The sequence below is a fragment of the Natrix helvetica genome, assembly GCF_964273705.1.
Source record: "Natrix helvetica genome assembly, chromosome: 1".
Classification (NCBI taxonomy): Eukaryota; Metazoa; Chordata; class Lepidosauria; order Squamata; family Natricidae; genus Natrix; species Natrix helvetica.
The window spans coordinates 45893150-45914824 of NC_138548.1; the positions used below are offsets into that span (position 1 = coordinate 45893150).

The 21675-nt window shown below is 43.7% G+C and overlaps 2 protein-coding genes across 6 annotated transcripts; one reads left to right on the forward strand and one right to left on the reverse strand.

Moving 5' to 3' along the window:
* Positions 1-53: 53 nt before the first annotated feature.
* Positions 54-6170, forward strand: GON7 (GON7 subunit of KEOPS complex). Its single transcript, XM_081939470.1, has 2 exons — positions 54-348; positions 4283-6170. Exons 1-2 carry the CDS (start codon positions 156-158, stop codon positions 4393-4395), a joined length of 306 nt encoding a protein of 101 aa, XP_081795596.1. The 5' UTR covers positions 54-155; the 3' UTR covers positions 4396-6170.
* A 6643-nt stretch (positions 6171-12813) lies between these two features.
* Positions 12814-21097, reverse strand: LYSET (lysosomal enzyme trafficking factor). Of its 5 annotated transcripts, none has more exons than XM_081940668.1 (3): positions 20812-20952; positions 19865-20120; positions 12814-13692 (listed from the first exon to the last, which is right to left on the reverse strand). In XM_081940668.1, the coding sequence occupies exons 2-3, from the start codon at positions 19870-19872 to the stop codon at positions 13281-13283; spliced, it is 420 nt and encodes a 139-aa protein (XP_081796794.1). In that variant the 5' UTR covers positions 19873-20120; positions 20812-20952; the 3' UTR covers positions 12814-13280. The 5 variants fall into 5 exon arrangements, with proteins under 5 accessions (XP_081796794.1, XP_081796795.1, XP_081796796.1 ...); XM_081940669.1 differs by having other exon boundaries at positions 19865-20123; positions 20812-20918; XM_081940670.1 differs by lacking the exon at positions 20812-20952 and adding an exon at positions 20460-20724.
* Positions 21098-21675: the final 578 nt, after the last annotated feature.

A 21675-nucleotide genomic window follows, 5' to 3' on the forward strand; every position in this document is an offset into this window, starting at 1 on the left:
GTACCACATCAACGAGAGAAGCGAGCGGGATTGGTTGGCGCATGCGCGTTGAATTAGGGGAGGAGAACTGGAAGAGCCGCCCCTTTCGTCGCGGTGGGGGCGGGGTAGAATAGGCTAAAACTGATTGATTCCTCGTTGGCGCCGGGAGCCGAGCGATGGAGTTGCAGGCCGAGCTAATCGGCCGCGATGGCTTGAAACGAGCGTGGCGTGTTCGGTGTGAGCCTCCGGGAGAGCTGCGGGGCTTGCTGGCGGGTTTGTCTCGGCTGCGGGAGGAAGTCACCGCTCGGCTTGGCCCTCTGGTGCAGCAGGAGAGCATCGCTGCCGCCGGAGACCGAGATGAGCGTGGAGGTGAGGGGCTGGTTTCTGGAACTGGCTTTTGCCCTTGATGTTATTTATGGTGGCCGTTCCTCCTCTGGGCGGACAGTGGATTGCTCTGTTTCAGCTCGCAAACGGGAGGACGTTTCGGGATCCTGCGTCCTACGAGTGAGGATGAAGACGGGTAAAATTGTGCTTGGATTGTGCTTGGGGAATACTGGTCCAAAGGTCCCCAAACTGACCACCATCATATCTGAAATGGTATAGGTTCTCCTGCTTGAGCAGGGGGCTGGACTAGAAGACCTCCAAGGCCCCTTCCAGCTTCTATTCCGTTCTTATTATTTTCTGTTCTGTTCTTATTATTTTCTGTTCTATTCTATTCTTACTATTCTCTGTTCTATTTTCTATTCTATCCTTATTGTTAGCAGGGAAGCTTGCGTTTGGCAACATGCATGGAATTAAGGCTTGGTAACCTATACTACAGGGATGTGATGGCTCAGTGGCTAAGATGATGAGCTTGTCGATCAGAAAGTTTGGCGGTTTGAATCCCTAGCGCCGCGTAACGAAGTGAGCACCCGTTACTTGTCCCAGCTTTTGCCAATCTAGCAGTTTGAAAGCATGTAAAAAATGCAAATAGAAAAATAGAAAAGACCTTTGGTGGTAAAAACGTTCTGTGCGCCTTCGACATTTAGTCATGCCAGCCACATGACTACGGAGACGTCTTTGGACAGCGCTGGCTCTTAGGCTTTGAAAGTGAAATGAGCTCTGCCCCCTAGAGTCAGGAACGACTAGCACATATGTGTCAGGGGAACCTTTATCTTTAACCTATATCACATCTTTATATCTTTAGACTAAAGAGAGTCATCTGAAAGCCCTTTCTAACATGGATGGAGGATATAAATAACGGGGCCCAAAAGATCATGCAAATGACCTATGGAAGATAGTGCAAATTGGAATGTAAAAGGAGTGAAAAATAAAGACCATACATTAAAAACATAGTGAAAAGAAAAAAGTTGACTGCTGGTACTTGTAAAAGAAAGAGGAAGCGTGTAATGGAGCTGAATGAAATTGGCCTGACCTTATGGAGTAGAATTGCTGAGTACATGCAAAGAAATTAAGGTGTAGGTTCAGTCATGAATGAAAGGGCTAGAGCATTTGTCAGAAAGTTTAAATTGGTGTCATTCAGTTGTGAGTGAATATGAAAGTAGGAATACATAGGTTAGTGACAGAGATTGGCCCATTCATAAAACCAAGAATGAATGTTGATTGTGATTATTTAGTTGGATTGACGTGAGATGGTCAGAAGGAGAGATGAGATAATCATGTCATGTATCTTTGAGAAAGGATGTGATGCCACCTGTTTTGAAGACAGCAGTAATGCACCTTTGCTTAAGCCCTCCCTTGACCAATTCATTTTTTTACACTTTCACTCAGTTTTCAATCTGCCCTTTTTAGAGAATTTTATTGATCATGGGGGTTATATACAGAGCACCATAGAGAAATTATGGCCATGAAAGTCAGTTGGATGACTTTGAGCCAGTCACTTTCAGCCCAACTTGCCTCACATGGTAGTGGTGATGGCTGAAATGGTTGAAAATAGGAAGAATAGGAAGAAATGGTTGAAAATAGGAAGAATATGTTGGATATATTTGCTATCTTGAGCTGTTTGTAAAAATAAAGGTGGGATACAAAAGAAGAATCAAAATTATTTATTAGATCACTGTCACTTAGGATTCATGCCTGGTCATTGCTTGAAACTGGTATTTGTTGCCTTGGTTATTGATTTTTGTCGTGTCCAGGATGAGGGGAATGCACCTTTCTCAGTCCTCAGACCTCTCAGCAGCATTGATAACACCGTATATCCCTTTCAAAGGACAGAAGTTGGAAGCACTGTTTTATAGTGTTTCATTCATGTCTTCTGGCATTGGCAGGACATCCCCATTAATTATAGGATATTGCTGCTGGAGCTGTGGTGGCCATGGTTGAGAAGTCATTACAGATAACCTTCCAGTGCTCTGTCCAGAGTAGATGCAGCATACTAATATTAGACTGTAACTACCATACTGCAGCCTCTGTTTGGCTTTTTCAGGTCTTTCCTGCAATATTTTTGTTAACTTTCCAGCCAGATGTGCCCAGATCAACAACGGAGTGATTTCCAGATCATATCAATTACAGACTGTTGACATATCTAATGTTCCTATTCCACTATTAATCATACAGGATAGTCCTAAAACACTTCATCTGAAATTTCCATAGGTGCTGAGTAAGTTATATCCACATTTCTACTGCATAGAGCTTGAGTAGCATGATGGCTGTATTGAATACTTAATTTTCAGCTGATGTTTTTCCTTTTTCAAAGACATCACTTCCAATTCATTCAACATCACTGAATCTGGCAACTGTTGATGCAAAGTCAGAGAGCTGAATTGTTGAACTTATGCACCTGTTCAGTAGGCTCATCTCTAAAGGCCATGTTAATTTTTGAGCCCTGAGTTGATATAGTCATATTCTTTTTAAGCAGTCCAAGCTCTCTGCTCTTGTTTATGGCACCTAATAGTTCCTGTGCCTTCTGTTCTGATTCCTCTGTGAAAGCAGTGTCATTGGCTTACGTTGCATCTGCGAAATTCAACTTATCTGCCTCATGTTATACTCTTGTATCTCTGACTTTTCCCCATTATCCAACCTATCACCTTCAACAACAGTGGTTATAATGCATACCTTCATCACAGTCCTATTTTGACTATTAAAAGGGTTGCTTTTGTCATTGTGAACTTTTACTGTATCCTAAAATGTTGGAAAGGCTCCGGTGATTTTGCTGTCTATGCTGATCACCAAAACAGCTTTCTACTCCCAAGTCCCAGTGGATGCTCTTAAACATAATAATAATAATAAACATAACAGCAGTTTACTTGCCTGATGGTAAAAATCAGGCACACACAGCCACTGCTTGCTCTGAAACCACATTGTTCTTTCTAAGTGGAAATTCCATCATCCGCTGTAAATACTGTACATTCTGATAATCTTCACAAGGATTTTCTATGGTCAGAGGGCTGATTCTGCAATATCTTTCACATGCCTTTTCAGCCTTTTTAAACAGCCTTTTTAAACAGCCTTTTTAATATCATCAGGTTAGTATCTGCATGAAAGACCATTCAGAATTATCAGAGAAAATCAGCTACTTTTTAAGGCTCAACAGGAACAAGGCCATGACATAATGAACAACAGCAGGAGTCAGAAAAGTCAGTGTCTTAACCAAATTGAGGACTACAGTAATGTCTCTGGTCAATTGTGCTGTTCAAATAGGAACAGGGGGGTTAACAGATGGTTAATTTTTACTTCTGTGTACAGAAGTCTAGATGGGCCCTTCAAAAGTAAGTCAGTTCTGGGAAAACTCGCTCTGTGATTTTTATATCATCATCCCCACTAGCCCAACTATAAAGAGAATTAGAAAAACATTGGAGAGGCTGAATTTCTATCTGTAGTGATGATGACTGCAGATGAGTACAGATTTTGTTCTGTATTTTCTGAAAGGTTGTATAGAAAAAAATTCAGAGTGATTACTTCCTACTCATCTGAAAGTAACTAGGTGAACACTGATAATTCCAATTCACTATTCAGTTACGAGAATGCCCTGCATTGCTAGTGTACATTAGTATGGATATATTCTGGGGAAGTAGCTGAATGCATCAGATTGTCATTCAAACACAATGTAAAAATACAACTAATCAGCTAACTATACCTAATGAAATATCTAATTCTTTCTACAGTATAGAACCACAACTCTGTACAATCTTTTGCCTACATGTATTTTGAACTTTGATCAAGCAGAGAAAAATTGAATTTGATTATGGAACTACATTTATCAAAAGTGGAATGATACTTTAGGGTTTATCACAAGTAGAATGATACTTTGGGAGGCACTTGTTAATAGAAAAATGGGCCTATGTGATGATGATTATTTTTGTAGATGATGAAGAAGATGGAGATGAAGATGAAGAAGAAGAAGAAGAAGGAAAGCATATCAACACCAAAGCATATTCAGATGAACCACCATTAAAACGGACAAAACCACACTCCTGATGGAAACTATAAAACTTTTTTTTTTAAAAAAATATTAAAGTTCCTATACTATGAGTTATCTTTTAAAACATTGAAGGCTTGGATATTTAAAATAGTTAATAAAGTTTTGTATCTGTTATTTGAAATTATTCAACAAGATTGTATGTATGAGTGAGGAAAAAAGAAGCAAAGTTGAAAGTACCCTTTCTGCTTGGGAAAGGCAACACGGAAAATACTTGACTGGAGCAACTGACTGCCAGGCAGAAATACCCTCCTCACCTCCCAAGGAGGATAGGCTCAGCTACTCCCCCCCCCCCCCCCGAGTTTTACAGCCCAGCCTCTACCAAACCACCTCAGGGGGAAGCACTCAGCTGCTCTCCAATCTGCCAAGAAGAGACAAACTAGCCAGCACATCATCCACAGGCATCCACATCTTCAATTCCGTCAGCTAATCCTAGCTATTTGATGGGCATTACATCTACAACTGGCAATTTAGCCAGTTTTTTTCCCTCAAGGTCCTTAGAAAGCCAGGTTAGCATACCTCACCCCACCATGCTTTCAAGTTAGAAATGGGAAAGCCAAACTAGAGGCTGTGGGTGAGCAGAAGTGGAAGAGAGGGCAAGCAGAGGAAGAGGGTAGGCATACTGAGACATACTGAAAATCATGGGCTGACCCCACTCGATGAAATCGCCAGGACCCACTGCTTTAGCAGAGTGAGGAAAATCCTCGGATGATTCATACCCTGGCCAGCACTTCTTTACTCTCCTACCATCTGGCAGGAGATATAGAAGCATAACCAACTGAACAAATAGGCTGAAAAATAGCTTTTATCCGGGGACCGTTAAGACTTCTGAACACCACAGTCAGGTTTAATATGATAGACTTGCAAGGCTAGCGCAACGTGCAACATATTTATACCTGTGTAATATGTTATATACATATATGTATATGGGAATGTGTGCTAGTTATTACTATTTGGGTTTAGGGATTTCTTTTTATTTATTGAGTTACTGAGATGTATTCTGTGTTTTGGGGTGGGGGCTGCACCAAGGGAGGCTCATTCCATTGTACACATGTGCATCGACAATAAAGGTTTGGTTTGATTTGATTTGACTGCCAAGGCTGTTATAGCCCTTCAAGGTAGACCACAGGCTTGGAAACAAAGATTCTACAAGCTAATACACCTTTTGCTATAAGATTATAGTAGCAGAATCTTAAAAGTCTGGATGTACTTCCCCCACTCTCTATCTCCATGAGAACTAGAGTGGTTTTTTTCGGAGATGTTTACTCAGTTTACAGTTCCGGCCTCAGATTTTTATTTGTTTTATTTGACTGTTGCCTTACTTTTTTGTTCATACGTGGAGATGTTTTCCTTTTGTCTACTGTTACATTTTTCTTGTTTTTAATATTTTATTTGTAACCCCTCAAAATTGGGAGTCAGATAGCACACATAGTTTAGTAGTAGTTTTGATGTATAAATGTATGTTATTTGCAAGGATTATGAACTCAGAATGGGAAGCTTTCAATGTTGTGCTCAAATTTCTATTTATCAAAGTGATCAGAAATGGAATTTTTAGTTAGATGTTATCTGAATATCCATTGTTTCCCCATTTCTGCATTCAAGTAACCTTCCCAACAGTGTCTCTATGAGATTACAGTTCTCAGAAATAGTGAATATTCTGAATATTGCTGCTGATACCTATAGACTGGATTTTAATTTGGTTCTAGTTATTTTGTATAAAATGCATTTTACTGTCTTTGCAATGATTCAGGTACTTAAAGAATGGAATATTAAACATCAGCTTGTTTCGAAACATGAGTAGCAATTCTTACATTTTGAAGAAATTGGGCGTAGGTACTTACCTGATACACCTCTTCTTATAGTGGGAGAGTAGTATCCAGGATGGGTTGACCTTGTCCTCTCTTGATTGGACTGGGTCAGATAAGCTCTTTTAGCCACGCCTTGGTCACCAGGCTCCACCCAGTTATCGGTGAAGAACTCTAGCCGACTCGCTGTGTCATCTACTCTACACTTTATTTTAGTTTCAAACCTTTATTTATTACTTCAACAGAACAGTTCAACAAACAACATAACAATTTCACAACATACCCATATCGGAGGGGCTGGATACTCCTCCCCCACTATGAGAAGAGGCGTATCAGGTAAGTACCAACGCCCTTTCTCCATAGTGAGGGGAGGAGTATCAAGGATGGGACGTACCAAAGTCTACACATCCCTAGGGAGGGTTACACATTTGAGTATATGCCCAAACTTATGCCTGGTGAAACCTCCCCCGCCTTGTGAACAGCCTGCAACATCCTACGTCCGAATGAGGCTTCCGCAGAAGCAAAGGAGTCCAACTTGTAATTCCTCACGAATGGTGAGGGGGAAGACCCTGTGGCTGCCCTACAGGTCTCAGATAGTGAGGCCTGCGTGGCCCAGGCCACCAAAGTGGCCGCACTTTGTGTAGAATGCGCTGTGATAGAGCTTGGTGTTTGCAGACCCCGTGCCTGATAGGGTCCAGGTTCTTAACCACCTGCCTATCGTGGTGGAAGTCAATTTGTTCCCCAGGGACCCCGGCTGGAAGGAAACAAATGGGGCTTCCGACTTCCTGTTCGGCCTGGTTCTTCCGAGGTAAATCCTCAGAGCCCTCCTCATGTCCAAGGTGTGCCACTTCCCCTCTAATGGGTGAGAAGGGTCCGGGCAGAAATTGGGCAATATCAGCTCCTGCGAGCGATGGAAGCAAGAGCACACTTTGGGTATGAAGGAGGGGTCCAACCTTAGCACTACCCTGTCCTGGTGGAACACGCAGAGATCTTTCCTGGTACACAGAGCCTGCAGTTTGGATATCCTGTCGGAGGTGATTGGTAATGGTGCCTTCCTTGCTGTTAAAGGATGGAAGGCTGAGTCAATCTTTTTTTTAAAAAAACAAAATTTTATTGGTTTTTTTAAAAAATAAACAAGGAAAGGGGTAGTGGAATAAGTTACAAATTTTGGCAGTTACAATATGCAGGAGGTGGTCCCTCCCCCTGTACTCATACATTTCATTTATTAATACATTAGATTATTACAAATCGATATTTTGTCAGCATATAAACTTTTATCTTCAAATAATTTCAATCACTTTACATCAAACAGTTTTTCTTGTTCATTTTTGTGATCTGAGTTTTCTCGATGTTGCCCCTTCTCCCCCCGCCAGCAGAGCTCCGGCCCCTCCTGTGTCTTGTATATCTGGTGTAATATCATCAGGCTTATCTAGGAGGGCTCTATTTTTTTCCATAAAGGCCTGAGCCTCTATGGTTGTATTAATTCTGACTCTTGTGTCCTCCCAGAAAATTAGCATACCTTCAGGCATCAGCCATCTGAACCACACCCCTTTCTGGTATAATTTCTTCGCTAATAGCGAATAGTTTTTTCTTCTCTCTCTCACTTTCTTAGGGATCTGTTTCAGAATGGCTATTTCTCTATCCTGGTATTTTAGTGCTTGCCCCCTTTGTGCACTCAGAATCTCATCTCTTGTAGTCTTTCTAAGGAATTTAATGTGTACCTCCCTTGGAACATTATGTGTTCTAGCGTATGCTGAGTTTACTCTATAAACCAGGTCCATGTCCCACCCCATCTGTTGTTTGCCTTTTTTAATGTATTCAGCCAAAAGGTTTGTCATAATGTCCCTTAAATCTTCATCATCTGCCTCAATCACATTTTGAAACCTAAGGAAAAAGGACATTCTTTCAAATTCCATTTTTATCTGGTGGTTCTCTAGCTCTTGTTTCCCTTTCTGCACACACCCCCACCTCCCCCCTCATCTCAGCCGTCTCCTCCTCCAAAAGATCCAGTCTCTGTGAATTATTAATCGCCCGGTCTTGGTTCTCTCTAAGCTGCTCATTCATCTCCTTGAATTGATTTTTAAAATCCTCCTGTCCCTTTAAAATCTGTTGGAACATCTGCTGAAAGTCCACCTCAGAAGGCTTGGGTTGAAGCAGGGAGGTTAAAGTCTGTTGTCCGCTGGGGCTGGACGCTGAAGATGTTGGGGCGGAGACTGCAAAGCCCGGCTTCCCCGGGGGTGGTCTTTTGGGTGGCATTATAGTGAGCAAAGAGATAACAATGTCAATACAGAGAGGAAACAATTAGGGAGGAAAACCACCGAGGAGGTTACGAGGCAGAGAGTCCAAGCAGATAGGAACCTTTTCTATATTCAGCTCCTGGCGATAAAGTAGTAAAGTCCTTTGTTCCAAGCCCAGAGTCCAATGTAACAAGAGATTTGTCTGAGTGCCACAGAGACAAAGACAAGATGCCTGAAGCTTCTATGGGTGGAGTCACTTTTCAGTGTCTATGAAGATGACGGAAGTGTGCCATCTTGCCCTGCCAGCTCCGGGATCAGAAGGCAAAAACCAAAAGTTTTCAAAGTTTTCAGATCATCACCTCATTTACACAATTGCAGTCCAAAATCTGCCTTTGCTATGAGCGTGATTTCGTTGCATGGCTCCCCCCCCTCCTCCTCCTCCTCTGGGGGCAGAGAGCAAGGAAGGCTGAGTCAATCTTGAGCCAGTGAGATTTGAACTGCCAAGCTGCAGCTAGCAGTCAGCTGAATTAGCCTGCAGTACTGTACTCAAACCCCTGTGCCACCTCGGCTCTAGTTGCCAAGGCTATTCTGCTGGTTAGGTTGTCAAGCTTACTCTTCAGTTTTTGGAATTCCTAAGGGTCTTTACCCGAACTCGGAACCCATCTTAGATCTGGCTAGCTTGGTACCTTATATAGGGGTTGAGCCCTTCCCAAATAATTCATAAACAATAGTAATCAATCCACAAGAGCATAACAATCTCTTCACATGAACTACATCTGCCTTTTGGCCCTTTGGCTGCCCGAAGGCTTTGCACACACAAGGTAAGCTGATGTTGGGATGGTTGGGGCTTCTTTTTTGCCCCTCATTGTCAGGACAATTTATCATTAAAGTTCAAAGGATTTGGGAGGTCGGGTCTGGGCTAGCTGACCTCTTTTTCATTCAAGTTTTGTTTCCATGGAGATCTTTCCACTTTTACAAAAGTGGAAGGCTTTTACAACCACTTAAGGAGTAAGGCTTGGAATTTGCATCAGGTTTCTATTTCTTTGTTAGGCCACATGTGTTTGGCCTTAACAACAGATCAGATTACATAGGTTGCGAAAGGGTTCCCCTGGAGCTCAATTAGATGGAAACAAGGTTGATCTTGCTTTCAAACAAGGAGAGGAAACATGCTTTTCTAATTTTGCAGGATCTGCTTTCTCAGTGTATCAGAAGAACAAAAACAGGCTTTTCGGAGCAGATTGAATCAGCTAGGTCAGCGATGGCGAACCTTTTTTGGCTCGCATGCCACAAGTGGGGGGAGCGCGGGCGGGGGTCTGTGCGGGCGTGCCGCACCCACAATGCAATGCGTACCCCCTAGTGTGCATGCGCGCACAACGCGCACCCCATTTTTACATGCTTTTTTCGCCCTCCCCAGGCTCCAGAGGCTTTATCACTTCCGGTTTGCTCGGAGGGTGGTTTTAAGCGCTCCGAAGGCTTCAGGGATCGTCCGGACGGTCCCTGAACAGGCACGAGATGTGCGTCTCCATTGCCCGGGTCCGGATCGCCTCCGCCGCGCGGCGGCTCAGGCCCGGCGTCCTTGCGCCGCTTCGCCCAGCCTCGGCGCACTCACCAGGGCCCGGCCTTCGCATCACCGCCGCCGCCACCAGGACGGCCTCGGCCACGCCGCCGCCTCCTCCTCCTCTAGCCGCGCCACGCCAGGCAGGCCGCGAAGCCGCCTCGATCCCGTCCTCGGGCGGCCCCGTGCTACATCGTGCTCAGCCCCGCGGGGGGCTCCGTCCTTGGAGCTCGGCTGCTGCCGCCTTTCCCCTCCTTTGTCTCCCAGCCAGGGCAGCCCGCCGCCAAGTTGCGACTATTGCCGCCCCCGCTGCTGCCGCCGTTCACGGGACCCACCTCTCGCCCTCTTTCTCCGGTTGGCAGGTTCCGACTCGTTCACTGCCTGCCGGGCCCCGGTGCCGCATTCGAGCTGGAGGGGGAAAGGAGGAGGAGGAGGCTGGGCTGGGTTGGTCTGCGCCACCCACCCCCCGCGCCGCCTACGCAATGGTACGATCCGGAACACTCCGAGCCGTCGCCTTGACAACAGAGCCCCCTTCGCTTTCCCCCTCCCCCTTCCCCTCCCTTTCGGCTTAACCCTTGCGACCCCCGCGCAAAGCCCCGAGGGGACGGATTCCTGTGCGGGACGCATGGCAGGAAGGCTATAGAGTTCCCCCTCCCTCCGCCGTCCGGACGATCCCTGAAGCCTTCGGAACACTTAAAACGACCCTCCGAGCAACCCGGAAGTCACTTCCGGTTTGCTCGGAGGGTCGTTTTAAGCGTTCCGAAGGCGTCAGGGAAGCCTCCGGACGGTCCCTGAAGCCTCCAGGGGGGGCGGGGGAGGCTCTTTTCGCCCTCCCCAGGCTCCTATAAAGCCTCTGGAGCCTGGGGAAGGCGAAAAATAGCTTTTAAAAAGGTGAACTCAGCTGGCCAGCGCGCGCATGCACGGTGGCCAACTGACAGGGCAGCGCCTCGCGTGCCCTGACAAATGGCTCCGCGTGCCACTTGTGGCACGCGTGCCATAGGTTCGCCATCACGGAGGTAGGTGGTAGACGCTGCATTTCTCATGCAACTCTTGGCCTCTTTTTAACACATTTTCTTAATCACAACAGAGTCCTTCATCTCAGGACAGATAATCAGCCTTTCACTGAAACGGGATGTTCCTCTTTGCTCCAAGAGGGGGGGGGGGAATCCTGGCAGCTGATTTCAGTTAGACTGCAAACAGAGTTTGGGACTCAACTTCAATGTCCCTTTTACTCGAGAGCAGCTCAAAATAACCTCATCTTTACACTGTCCTGCCTCGGGTGGTTGCCCCATGTCTGAGGTATCAATGGGAATCCTCACTTGCTGGGATCCTCCTCTGTGATCGCATCAGCTCCAGACAAGGGGAAGCCTTTTTGCTGATGGCCTTATGGCAGATGTACCCCAGGGCTTTATGCCTCTGCCTTTCATATTTAGAGGCAGGTTTGGGAGGCTTAGAGCCGGAGCTTGCCTCTTTAGCCATCCTGAAAGAGGTGTGCTTCATTTTGCTTTTTGCCTTGCCGCCCCCACCCTTGGATGGACCTTCAAGGGTAATCTCTAACCTGATTGGAGGCTCTTCTGCACCTCTAGTGGGGCTGCCGGCTTTAGAAGTGAGGACTTGATTCCTGCCTGTGTCCTCCGAGCTGCAGGAGGCCGCCATCTTGGGCCACGTGGGGATTCTCCTCCCCCTTCTTTTCAAATGGCACTGCGCAGCAAATACAACAGCCCTTCCGATCAGGGCTTTGAAAAAGCGGCTTGTGCTACTAAGAGCTGCTGCGTTCTCTCCTGTGGCCTCCTGCTGTTAACAGCCACTCGCTGAGAGCCTTGCCGCCCCCTCCTCCAGCTGCTTTCCTTTTTCTTCCTTAAAGGGAAAGTTTTTCCTTAAAGGGAAGACCTTCTTTAAAGGGAAAGCCTCAGCAGCAATCTGAGCCTCATTGCCCTGTCTGGGCTTCTCCGGCTAGTCAGGCACTCAGAAAAGGATTGAATAGGGCTTGCATAAATCGTGATAGAAGGTTGCAGGAACACAGGATGACAAAACCCGAGGTGTTGAAGGGAATCCTCACCTGGAGGGAGGGGTCCCCTTCTGCAGCCCTGCCAGGTGAAGAGAAACCTGGTAATCTTCCCTCAGGTTCCAGGGCGGGGGTGGGGGGTGTCTTCCTGTTGCTGGACTTGTGGCAGATGCGCTCCAAGGCTTGGTGTCTCTGCCTTTCATACTTGGAGCTAGGCTTGTGGGGTTTGGATCCAGAGCCTGCCTCTTTAGCCCTCTTGCTGAGATATGCTTCCTTTTGGCCTTTGCCTTGCCTCCCCCGCCCTTGGCTGATGCCTCGGAGATGGTTTCTAACCTTTGCAAGGGCTCCTTGGTGCCTCCGGTGGGGTTGCTGACTGCAGGGTTGAGTGCTTGGCTCCTGCCAGCCTCTCTGAGCTGCTGGGGGCCGCCATCTTGGACCACGTGGTTTCAAAATGGCTCCTGGCTCCAAATTCAAAAAGCTCCTCTTCCTGGGAGCACATGGAAGCGGCTTGTGCCTCAGCTCTAGTGATTGATCAGGCAGCGTGGAGGCAATTTCGATCGCTTTTGTAGCAATTTAAAATTTTTCCTTTAAGTTTCTTCAGGATCTCAGGATGAACACAGCCATCCGTTGATGGACTGAGTCGATAACTGGGTGGAGCCTGGTGACCAAGGCGTGGCTAAAAGAGCTTATCTGACTCAGTCCAATCAAGAGAGGACAAGGTCAACCCATCCTGGATACTCCTCCCCTCACTATGGAGAAAATACAGAAATAAAATATATGAACAAATAAAAAGATAATTTTCTTTTAAACATATATCATGTGCAAAAGAATCCCTTTTTATTTAGTGCAACATCATCAAAGGAGAAAGGACAATGTCTCAAATGCCACTTTTATAATAATTTCAAAATTTACACATAAACATAGGCAAATTCAATTTTCAGCAATTTGCTTATAGGAAACTTGAAATTTTGAAGGATGCACAGTGAATTAAGGTTTCAAATATATATTTACTCTAAAATCTTCAGATGGAGTGTAGAAATTCTGCTTGTAAGGCAAATATGAAGAATGTTACCCCCCTGTTCTCAAAGAACTTTTCACCAAATAGAATACCCCCATAGTTAAAAAGCATCTTGTTAAAAAAAATAGAAGGTTGATAGGTACTCTGTCCAGAGGTTAATGTTGAGAAAAAGAATTTCAAGTTCTTTTAAAATATTCAACCGATTTTCAACTTATCAAAAACCAGCCATGGGGGAAGGAGAGAGGGCAAGCCACATTGATTTCCTTACGTGTCAATAAGCTGCAGTCTGCTGATTTGATTGGAGGCCTTTGCAAATGTTTGATGACGATTGCAAACCACAGCCAAGCAGATAGGAATTATGCAGTAGCCCACTGTTTTAGGATCAGCCCTCGTACATGAGTAAAGAAATAAGAACATTTGCAAATAAGGTATTAAAAAGATAATGGCCCATAGCCAAAAGGGTACAGAGAGAAGACGTGTTTTTAAGGAATGCATCCAACTGATTTCTTGTTTAAATTTCTCTGGCGGTTGCTGAATGTGTTCCAGTGCTAGTCGATTGTAAGTCTCATTGATTTCGAAGACATAGTAAAACGCTGCAGCACTTGCTATTAGATACAGTCCCACACCAATCCATCCCATCCTCTGACGGAAATTCATCATTCTCCATGCTCTGCGCCTTAAAAACAAAAATAATAATTAGCCATTGTGAGGAAAAGTAACCTATAATAGTACGCAATAATAAGAATTGCTTAGATACATCAGTGTTTTTCAACCTTAGCAATATTAAGACCCACGGACCAATTCCCCAGCTAGGAAATTCTGGGAATTAAAAATCCATAGTATTAAAGTTGAAAAATACTGGTACAGGCATAGTAAGCAAGTTTTGGCTTTTTGATTTTAAGATATTCTATTGACAGTAGCGAGATATGTGATATTAGCATTGGCTGCAATATGCTAATTATAAAATGTTTTAATAAACACCAGGGGAGGCAGTGTTGGGCTTCAGGGTTTAGTGACCATGGATTAGAGAAGGGATTCCCAATCTTGGTAACTTTAAGATGTGAGGACTTCCAATTCCCAGAATTTCCCAGTTGGCAATGGAAGTCCACACATCTCAAATGTTGTCAAGTTTGGGACTTCCTGGACTAGAAATTAATTTCCTAACATTTTGCCAGCAACTGTGGCTGGCATCTTCAGAGGTAATGTGGTCTGATATGCAGACCATTGAGAACTGAGCAGGATCCAGCTGACTTCCTGCCTTTATAGCCAGGTGCCCTAACTTCTAATTCCCTTTAGCTGAGCTGAGTTCTCAGTGGGGCAGATTGGTGAGAGCTTTTTTCTTTTGTCTGAAATTGGTTCAGTTTTTCCTACTTGCCCTTACTATTTTCCAGTAATTTTTGGCTATGGAATATTTTTATTCTATATGCATTAATGTAAAGGTTTCCCCTTGTCCAGTTGTATCCAACTATGCAGGGCAGTGCTGATCTCCGTTTTTCTAGTGGAGGGAACCAGTGTTATCTGGAGACATTTCCGTGAATATGTGGCCAGCATGACTATATGCCAAGTCACAAGGAACACTGCTACCTTCCCACTGAAATGGTACCTAATATCTGCTGACATTTGCATGCTTTTGAAATGCTAGATTGGCAAAAGCTAAGCAAATAACTGGAGCTCACTCCATTGCATGGTGTTTGGATCTCGAAACCAGCTTTCAGTTTTCCAGCTCACAAGCCCAGCATCTTTAACTGCTGGGCCATTTTTCCCCTTTCTATATGCATATATGGTTCTTATGCAAGTATATAATGTAGTGGTTTTAAGGTAAGTAGCCCTGGTCTGGCAAACTCAAGTTCAGCTCCACTCAACTATGGAGCTGACTGGGTGATTTTGGACTTATCCTTCACTGTCAGCCCAACATATCTCACACGTAATGGTGAAATTTTTATATACGTAGGTACCAATATACACACAGATACATAAAACCTCTTTCAATTTGAAGAGGATGCATGTGTAGTAATTGAGTAATTCACTATGAATTCACATTTATTTTCGGCCTTTGTTTAAAGATCCATTAGTTCAGGGCTCTCAAACTCCTGGCCCGCAGGCCAGATGCATCACACACTGGCCACGCCTATGTCTGGTTTAGTGAAGGGGGGGAAGTCCTGATACATCACCTGACGATGCCATGACGATGCAAGTTTGACACCCCTGCCTTAGATCTTTAAGGCAAAAATGCTAAACTTTGTTTAAAGATCCTTTAGCAAATATTAGAGATCCTCAAGTTTCATTTACACTCCTACACATTATTTGGTAACAATGGCACCATCACAACACATAGATAAGAGCTGGCAGCTATACGATTAATGCCTTCAATGAATTAAGTTTATTATGATGCATCTGTTTCATTACAGCAGGACTACAGGACTGAATTATCTCTGCCTTATGCAAGATACAAATTGCCTTCCAACCTATACTAGTATCAGAATTATTGTTAAGTTTGATTATCATAAGCATTTAAAAGGGTTCTCAAGTAATTAATGGATAGTTTATGGCATTTGTTACTTGATTATTAAAGTCTCATTTGTTTTTCATGGAAAGTGGGATATGAGACACCTTCCATCTAGTATGAAAAGCAAGGAATTATGTGTAAAAAGATTTTCCACAGAAATGACTACTTTTTCTGAAGTTAGCAAAAACTAAGAACTAGGATGCAATGATTAAAGTAAAACTAACAAAAACAACTAAGGACATCAGAGTTCTTTCTTGTCTGAAGAAAATCAAAATTTTGATTCAACATTCTATAATTCTGATCATTAACTAAACACATAATGATACTGAAGCATACTTAAGTTCTATAAGCAGTGAAATTTGTTTAAAATTATAACCTCTACTTTCAACATATAAAGAGGCATATTATTCCGAACTAGGAATGTGTAACTGTCAGTGTCACTCACCCCAGTATGATTATGAGAGCTATGGGCACATATTGCTCAGAAGGTAAGATGTGAAACCAGCTTTTATTCCTGCCATGAACCATCCCAACATCCTAAACTAATTGCAGAACTCTGTTCTAATTGCATTAGATGGTTTTGTAGCTGTTAAATGGTTTTTTAGCTGTTTTCTTTTGGTTTCAATATATAGAGGCATGGTGGCCTTAGTTAATGATCAAAAAAAGTTTGGATTTTTGTCCAAACTAGGAACATTCTGAATTTAGAATGGTGAAAATGAATGAATGAAATACATGTGTGCACACAACTGCTTTCATCTTTCAGAAAAAGCCACTATTACACAATATATCAAAGGAAATATCTATAATTTAAAGCAATCCTGTGTTAAAACTTGCACTATTTAAAGAGAGACATGGATATAGCATTAATGTTGCATAGATTCCTACCTTTAATTTAGCATCATTTTTGTAAACATTCTCTAATGATTTTAATTCTGAATTTCCAGGAAAATAGATCAATGTTTATTCGCAATAATATCTATGGAAAATATAAAATGCCATGCTCCACATCTAAGCTTCCTGAAATATTTTATTAGCTACTTGAAGTAACTTGAGTATTATCTAAATTGACCTGATTCAAAATACAATTCTGACATTTTCATGTTTGTAATAAACATTATTTATAATAGGTTTATAATAAATTATAGTTCACCATTATCAAACTTGGTCATTGTTTTTCAAAATGGATACATGAGATTTCAGGTTAACAGTCTTTGCAGTCATTATCTCAGGATACTAAGTATCCAAGAAACCAATCCATGATATTTACCTGATTTTGTTTACATGGGGAAAAGGGCTACTTACATTTTAAAACAATTTTAAAAGGTTTCAAGAACAATTCTGGGGCACAGTAATGAAAGTCCAAGTAGTACTTTCTGACCAAATGATCTGTATTGCAATTTATCTGCACTGCAGTTCTAGGCAATCATTTCATGATGAAGTTTATGTACTTACGAAGAACTTAATATAAACTGTGGATACATTTAAGGTCATAGAACTGAGTTGTAATACTACAGTAATTAACGTAGAAAATCCCTACTTCAATATTTACTGCAGTCACATGTCCTGTAAGAAAGGTCTTTAGTCTTGTACATGGCACTGTAGTTTCTGTTTGCTGTTATAATTGAGACTGAGGGGCAATCTGAGCGATCATTAAAATCACTCTAAATGTTGAACTGTTTCATCAGCATAAACATTAAACAATCATCTCAAGGCAACGTTATTCCCGTTCTACAGCATACTTTTACTTGAAGCATGTAGCAATTGGAGCAATCTGTTCCAGATCTTGATTTACAGATTATTTTGCTGCCAATGCTAATAACAATATTGTTTAAAAAGGTATAACACGGTTGTACTAAATATCAGGATTCACCAGAAAGTTCTGACTATGGAAAACAAAGAAAACACAATTGCTTTCTCAATAAATTTGGATTAATTTTTTTCACTTCTCTACCAATCTTCTTGGATCTATCCCCTCTATTCACACTATGAGGAAGAGCTAAATTCTTTGAAATTTTGGTGTTTCCTTATTACATATATTTTAATCCAATTCTTCTTCCAAATAATTAGAGACTTAATTAATATGAAGATAATCAATCAGCGTTGTAAAGCTTCACTGCATGTTTTTCATTTTACTATAGAAAAAAGTTACCATAAAAGTATCACATAGCGTAGACACTAGCTATAGCCCATGGATAGTATTTTTATACTGTAAGAGTAACAGAGCCAGTCAGGTGTACTGGTTAAGGAAGTGATGGCGAACCTTTTAGACATCCAGTGCGCAAACCGTGCACGAGCATACCCAAACTGAAAGGTGTGCATGCATGCATGAACACGCACATGCATGGACATGCACGCATGCGCAGCAGAGATCCGAAGATCAGCTGGCCAGCGCAAGGTGGGGCATCCCAACACTGGCAAGAGGTAAGATCTTTTTCTTACATGAGCTTGTTTCACCATTTGCAGGGAAACAGAAGCTCACGTAAGAAACGCCACGGAGACCTGACCTGGTGCGACGGCACGCGTGCCAGCAGAGAAGGCTCTGTGTGCCACCTCTGGCACATGTGCCATAGTTTCGCCATCACAGGGTTAGGGCATCATGCCAGTATAGACATATCCAACCTTTTAGTTTGCCTGAGCCTCATTGAGTGAAAAGGAATTGTCCTGGCCTATATAAAATATATTTGTATTTATTTTGATAATTTATAGAGTTGCCCACTCACTTTCAGTGACTCTAGGCAGCTTACAAAAAATATACAAATATGGTGTGTGTGTATGTGTATGTATGTATGTATGTATGTATATATATATATATATATATATATATATATATATATATATATATATATATATATACACACATATACATATACATACATACACACACATACATACATATACATATACATATACATATATAAATAATATAGTAATGTATATAAATGCACAGTAATGTTAAAAGTTTATGATCTTGTGGGGCGGGCAGCATTACTAGCTGTCCGGAGCTGCATGGGATTGGACCAGTGGTGGATTTCAAAATTTTTTAGAACTTCTTATGTAGGTGTGGCCTGCTTTGTGGGAGTGGTTTGCCTGCCATGTGACTGGGTGGGGGTGGTTTGCTGGCCATGTAACTGGGTGGGAGTGGCTTGCCAGCCATGTGACTGAGTGGGCATGGCCAACTTGTAAAATGTGGTAAAACTCACTTAACAACGCTCTTGCTTAGCAACCAAAATGCTGGCTCAGAAATTCTGGCATTTGAAGCATGCAAGTCTTAAAGCTGTCAAGTTATAAGACCCTTGCACTCCAACCCTTTAGGGGAAAAAAAAACCTCAGGAGTGTTCAAACTTGACAGCTTTAAGACTTGTGGACTTCAACTCCCAGAATTCATCCTCCAGTCATGTTGGCTCAGGAACTCTGGCACTGAAGTGTGCAAGTCTTAAAGCTGTCAAGTTACAAGACCCTTGCACGCCTAACCCTTTAGGGGGGAAAAAACCCAGGAGTGTTCAAACTTGACAGCTTTAAGACTTGTGGACTTCAACTCCCAGAATTCCTCCTCTCACTCTTCATCTTGATGATGTGCAGATGGGCAGGGGGAGGGAGCTGGAACCGGTTCTAAATGGCACTAGATTTGTGGAACCTCTTCTATAGAAGAGGTTAGAACTGGCAGGAACCCACCCCTGGATTGGACACAATTGTGCTAAAAATTGGAAAAGAGTGTGTTCTAACCCTGCCTTAGGCACAAAGCCAACTGGGCGACCTTAGGCCAGTCCTTTCAGACCTAGGAAGGAGGCAAAGGCAAACCACTTTTAACATCTTGCCAAGAAAACTCAAGAACTTGTTCAGGCAGTCACCAGGAGTCATTGTTGACTCAAAGGCATACAAAGACAGACAGACACACACGTGACATGCTAGAAGTATAATTTTCCATAAGATTTTAAAACTATCTACATTATTTCCAAACATAGTACTACAGATAATATTGGAAAACGTAAGAAAACTTAAGTTATACTGTTTATCATTTGCATCTTTTCTGACAAATGGTTTTTCATTGCTATCTTATCTGCCATATGGTTATTCAGTTAAACCACATTAATGGATCTTTCTCTTACATATTGATCTTTATCTACACTGCTATGCTATCCTCTAAATATAGCACACTTCCACAGAACTCTTCAAAAAACAAATCTGTTTTAAATGTACAGCCTGTGAGAGATGCATTCATACAATACAAAAGGACGCATTTCCACTGCTAGCACAATGTGATGGCAAGGAAGCCAGTGATTAAAATCATTAATACCAGGCAACTACAAACAAAATTCAGTCTGAAGGACAACTTTTTTCTCACCCTTTCATAAACTGTCCAGAATTCTCTCTTTTATAGAACACCTCTTGAAAGTAAGTGGATTCTCAAGACTCCTTGAGATTGAACTCCCTTCCTTCTGGTGATTTTATGGAGATGTCTTACACGTTTTCTTGGCAGCAGTACAGAAATAATTGGCCATGCCTTCTTCTGGGATTTTCTTTCTTTCTTTTTTTAATTTCCCACTCAGGTTTATAATCTGAAGACTTCTTGGCACCTCCAATCCAAATGGTAACTAATCCTGCTTTTAAAAAAAAATTAGATCAGTCAAGCTCAGATCCCTGTATATATCTTCCCTAGCTGCTATGTCCCCAAAAACAGAATTATAGATGGAACAATAAAACTCCATCCAAGACTTACTGGGCAAAGATTCCCCCCTCCCAGAAGAAAAAGGCGAGAGATCCCACCTCCCAGGGTAGAACTTTAAAGCAGAAGCCCAGGACTCAAGGATTTCCAGCTGCTTGGTCCCTTCCCTCGTGGTTTCTCTCCCACCCACCCAAATTCATCCGGACTAAAGGGCTGGGATCTCTCGCATTTCCTCGCCACGGAGAATCCATGCCTGACTAGATTAATAAATTACCCTGACTAGGTGGTACCCTGAGTTGTCGATCAGAAAGGTCGGCGGTTCGAATCCCTAGAACAGGTCTCCTGCGTGAGCAGAGGGTTGGAATAGATAACCTCCAAGATCCCTTCCAACTCTATTACTGTTACATGCCTTCACCTCACTGTCCCCCCCGGGGGGGGGGGCACAAAGGGAACTAAAAGCTGCCAGGTGCCGAGGGGCTCCTAGGCAATGCGGGAGCACCAATCCGAGCAATTGAGCCCCAGCAGCCCCTACTCGGGGGAGAGGCTCCGCCGTCGGCCTTCCCCTCCCGACCCCGGGCGGCGAGGCTGCCGCATTCCCAGCCCGCTCCCTCCCGCCCACCGCGTACCTTCCTCCGCCAGGGAACCCGGGAGCAAAACAAGCCGGAGGAGGAGGAGGGCAGGCGAGGGGTATCAGAGGAAGGGCCGCCAGCCCAATCACATCGCTCCCTGCGCCGCGTCCAGCGGAGGAAGGGAGGGAGGGCGGCGCTCCGCCACCCAAGCCACGCTCCGGATCCCTCCGGCGCCGGCCTCACCATCCGTTTCGTCTCCGGCCGAAGGCCCGCCCTCGCCTCCCTCTGCTTCCGGGTAGTGCACGAGGGGCCTCTGCTTGCCGCGGCTCACATCTCGGGAGTGGCGAGCGGGCGGCGGGGAGGGCGCCTCACCCGGTCCCTCAAGCCGCCGGAGGCACGCGGCGGACGTAGCAGTGAGGCTATTTTTGAGAGACGAGAGAACGAGTCAGGCTTCCTTCTTAACGTAGGGGCAGAAGGGATGGTTGGTGTCTTCCCCACCAATTTGTTCGGGGAGCGGGATTCCTGAGGATCAGCAGGGAAGCGCAGGATTTCCCTAACCCCCCCTACACACACACACACACACACACAAATATTTTCCTCCTTAGACCAAGATAACTGACAGTAACAGTTGGAAGGGACCTTAGAGGTCATCTAATCCAACCCCCTGCTCACACAGGAGACCTGTGCTAGGGATTCGAACCTCTGAACTGCCGACTTTTCTGATCGACAAACTCTGCCTTAGCCACTGAACCACCTGATTTTGTAAAAAATCTTGTACAAAAATCGTAAAAAAGATTTATTTGCGATTGGCTACCCTGAGTTTTATAGGTAAAGAAATTTTTCGACATTTTCCCCAAGAATTGGGGGGGGGGACTTTCTTCTCTCGAGATAATTTTCCACTAAGTGGTAACAGCCTTGTGA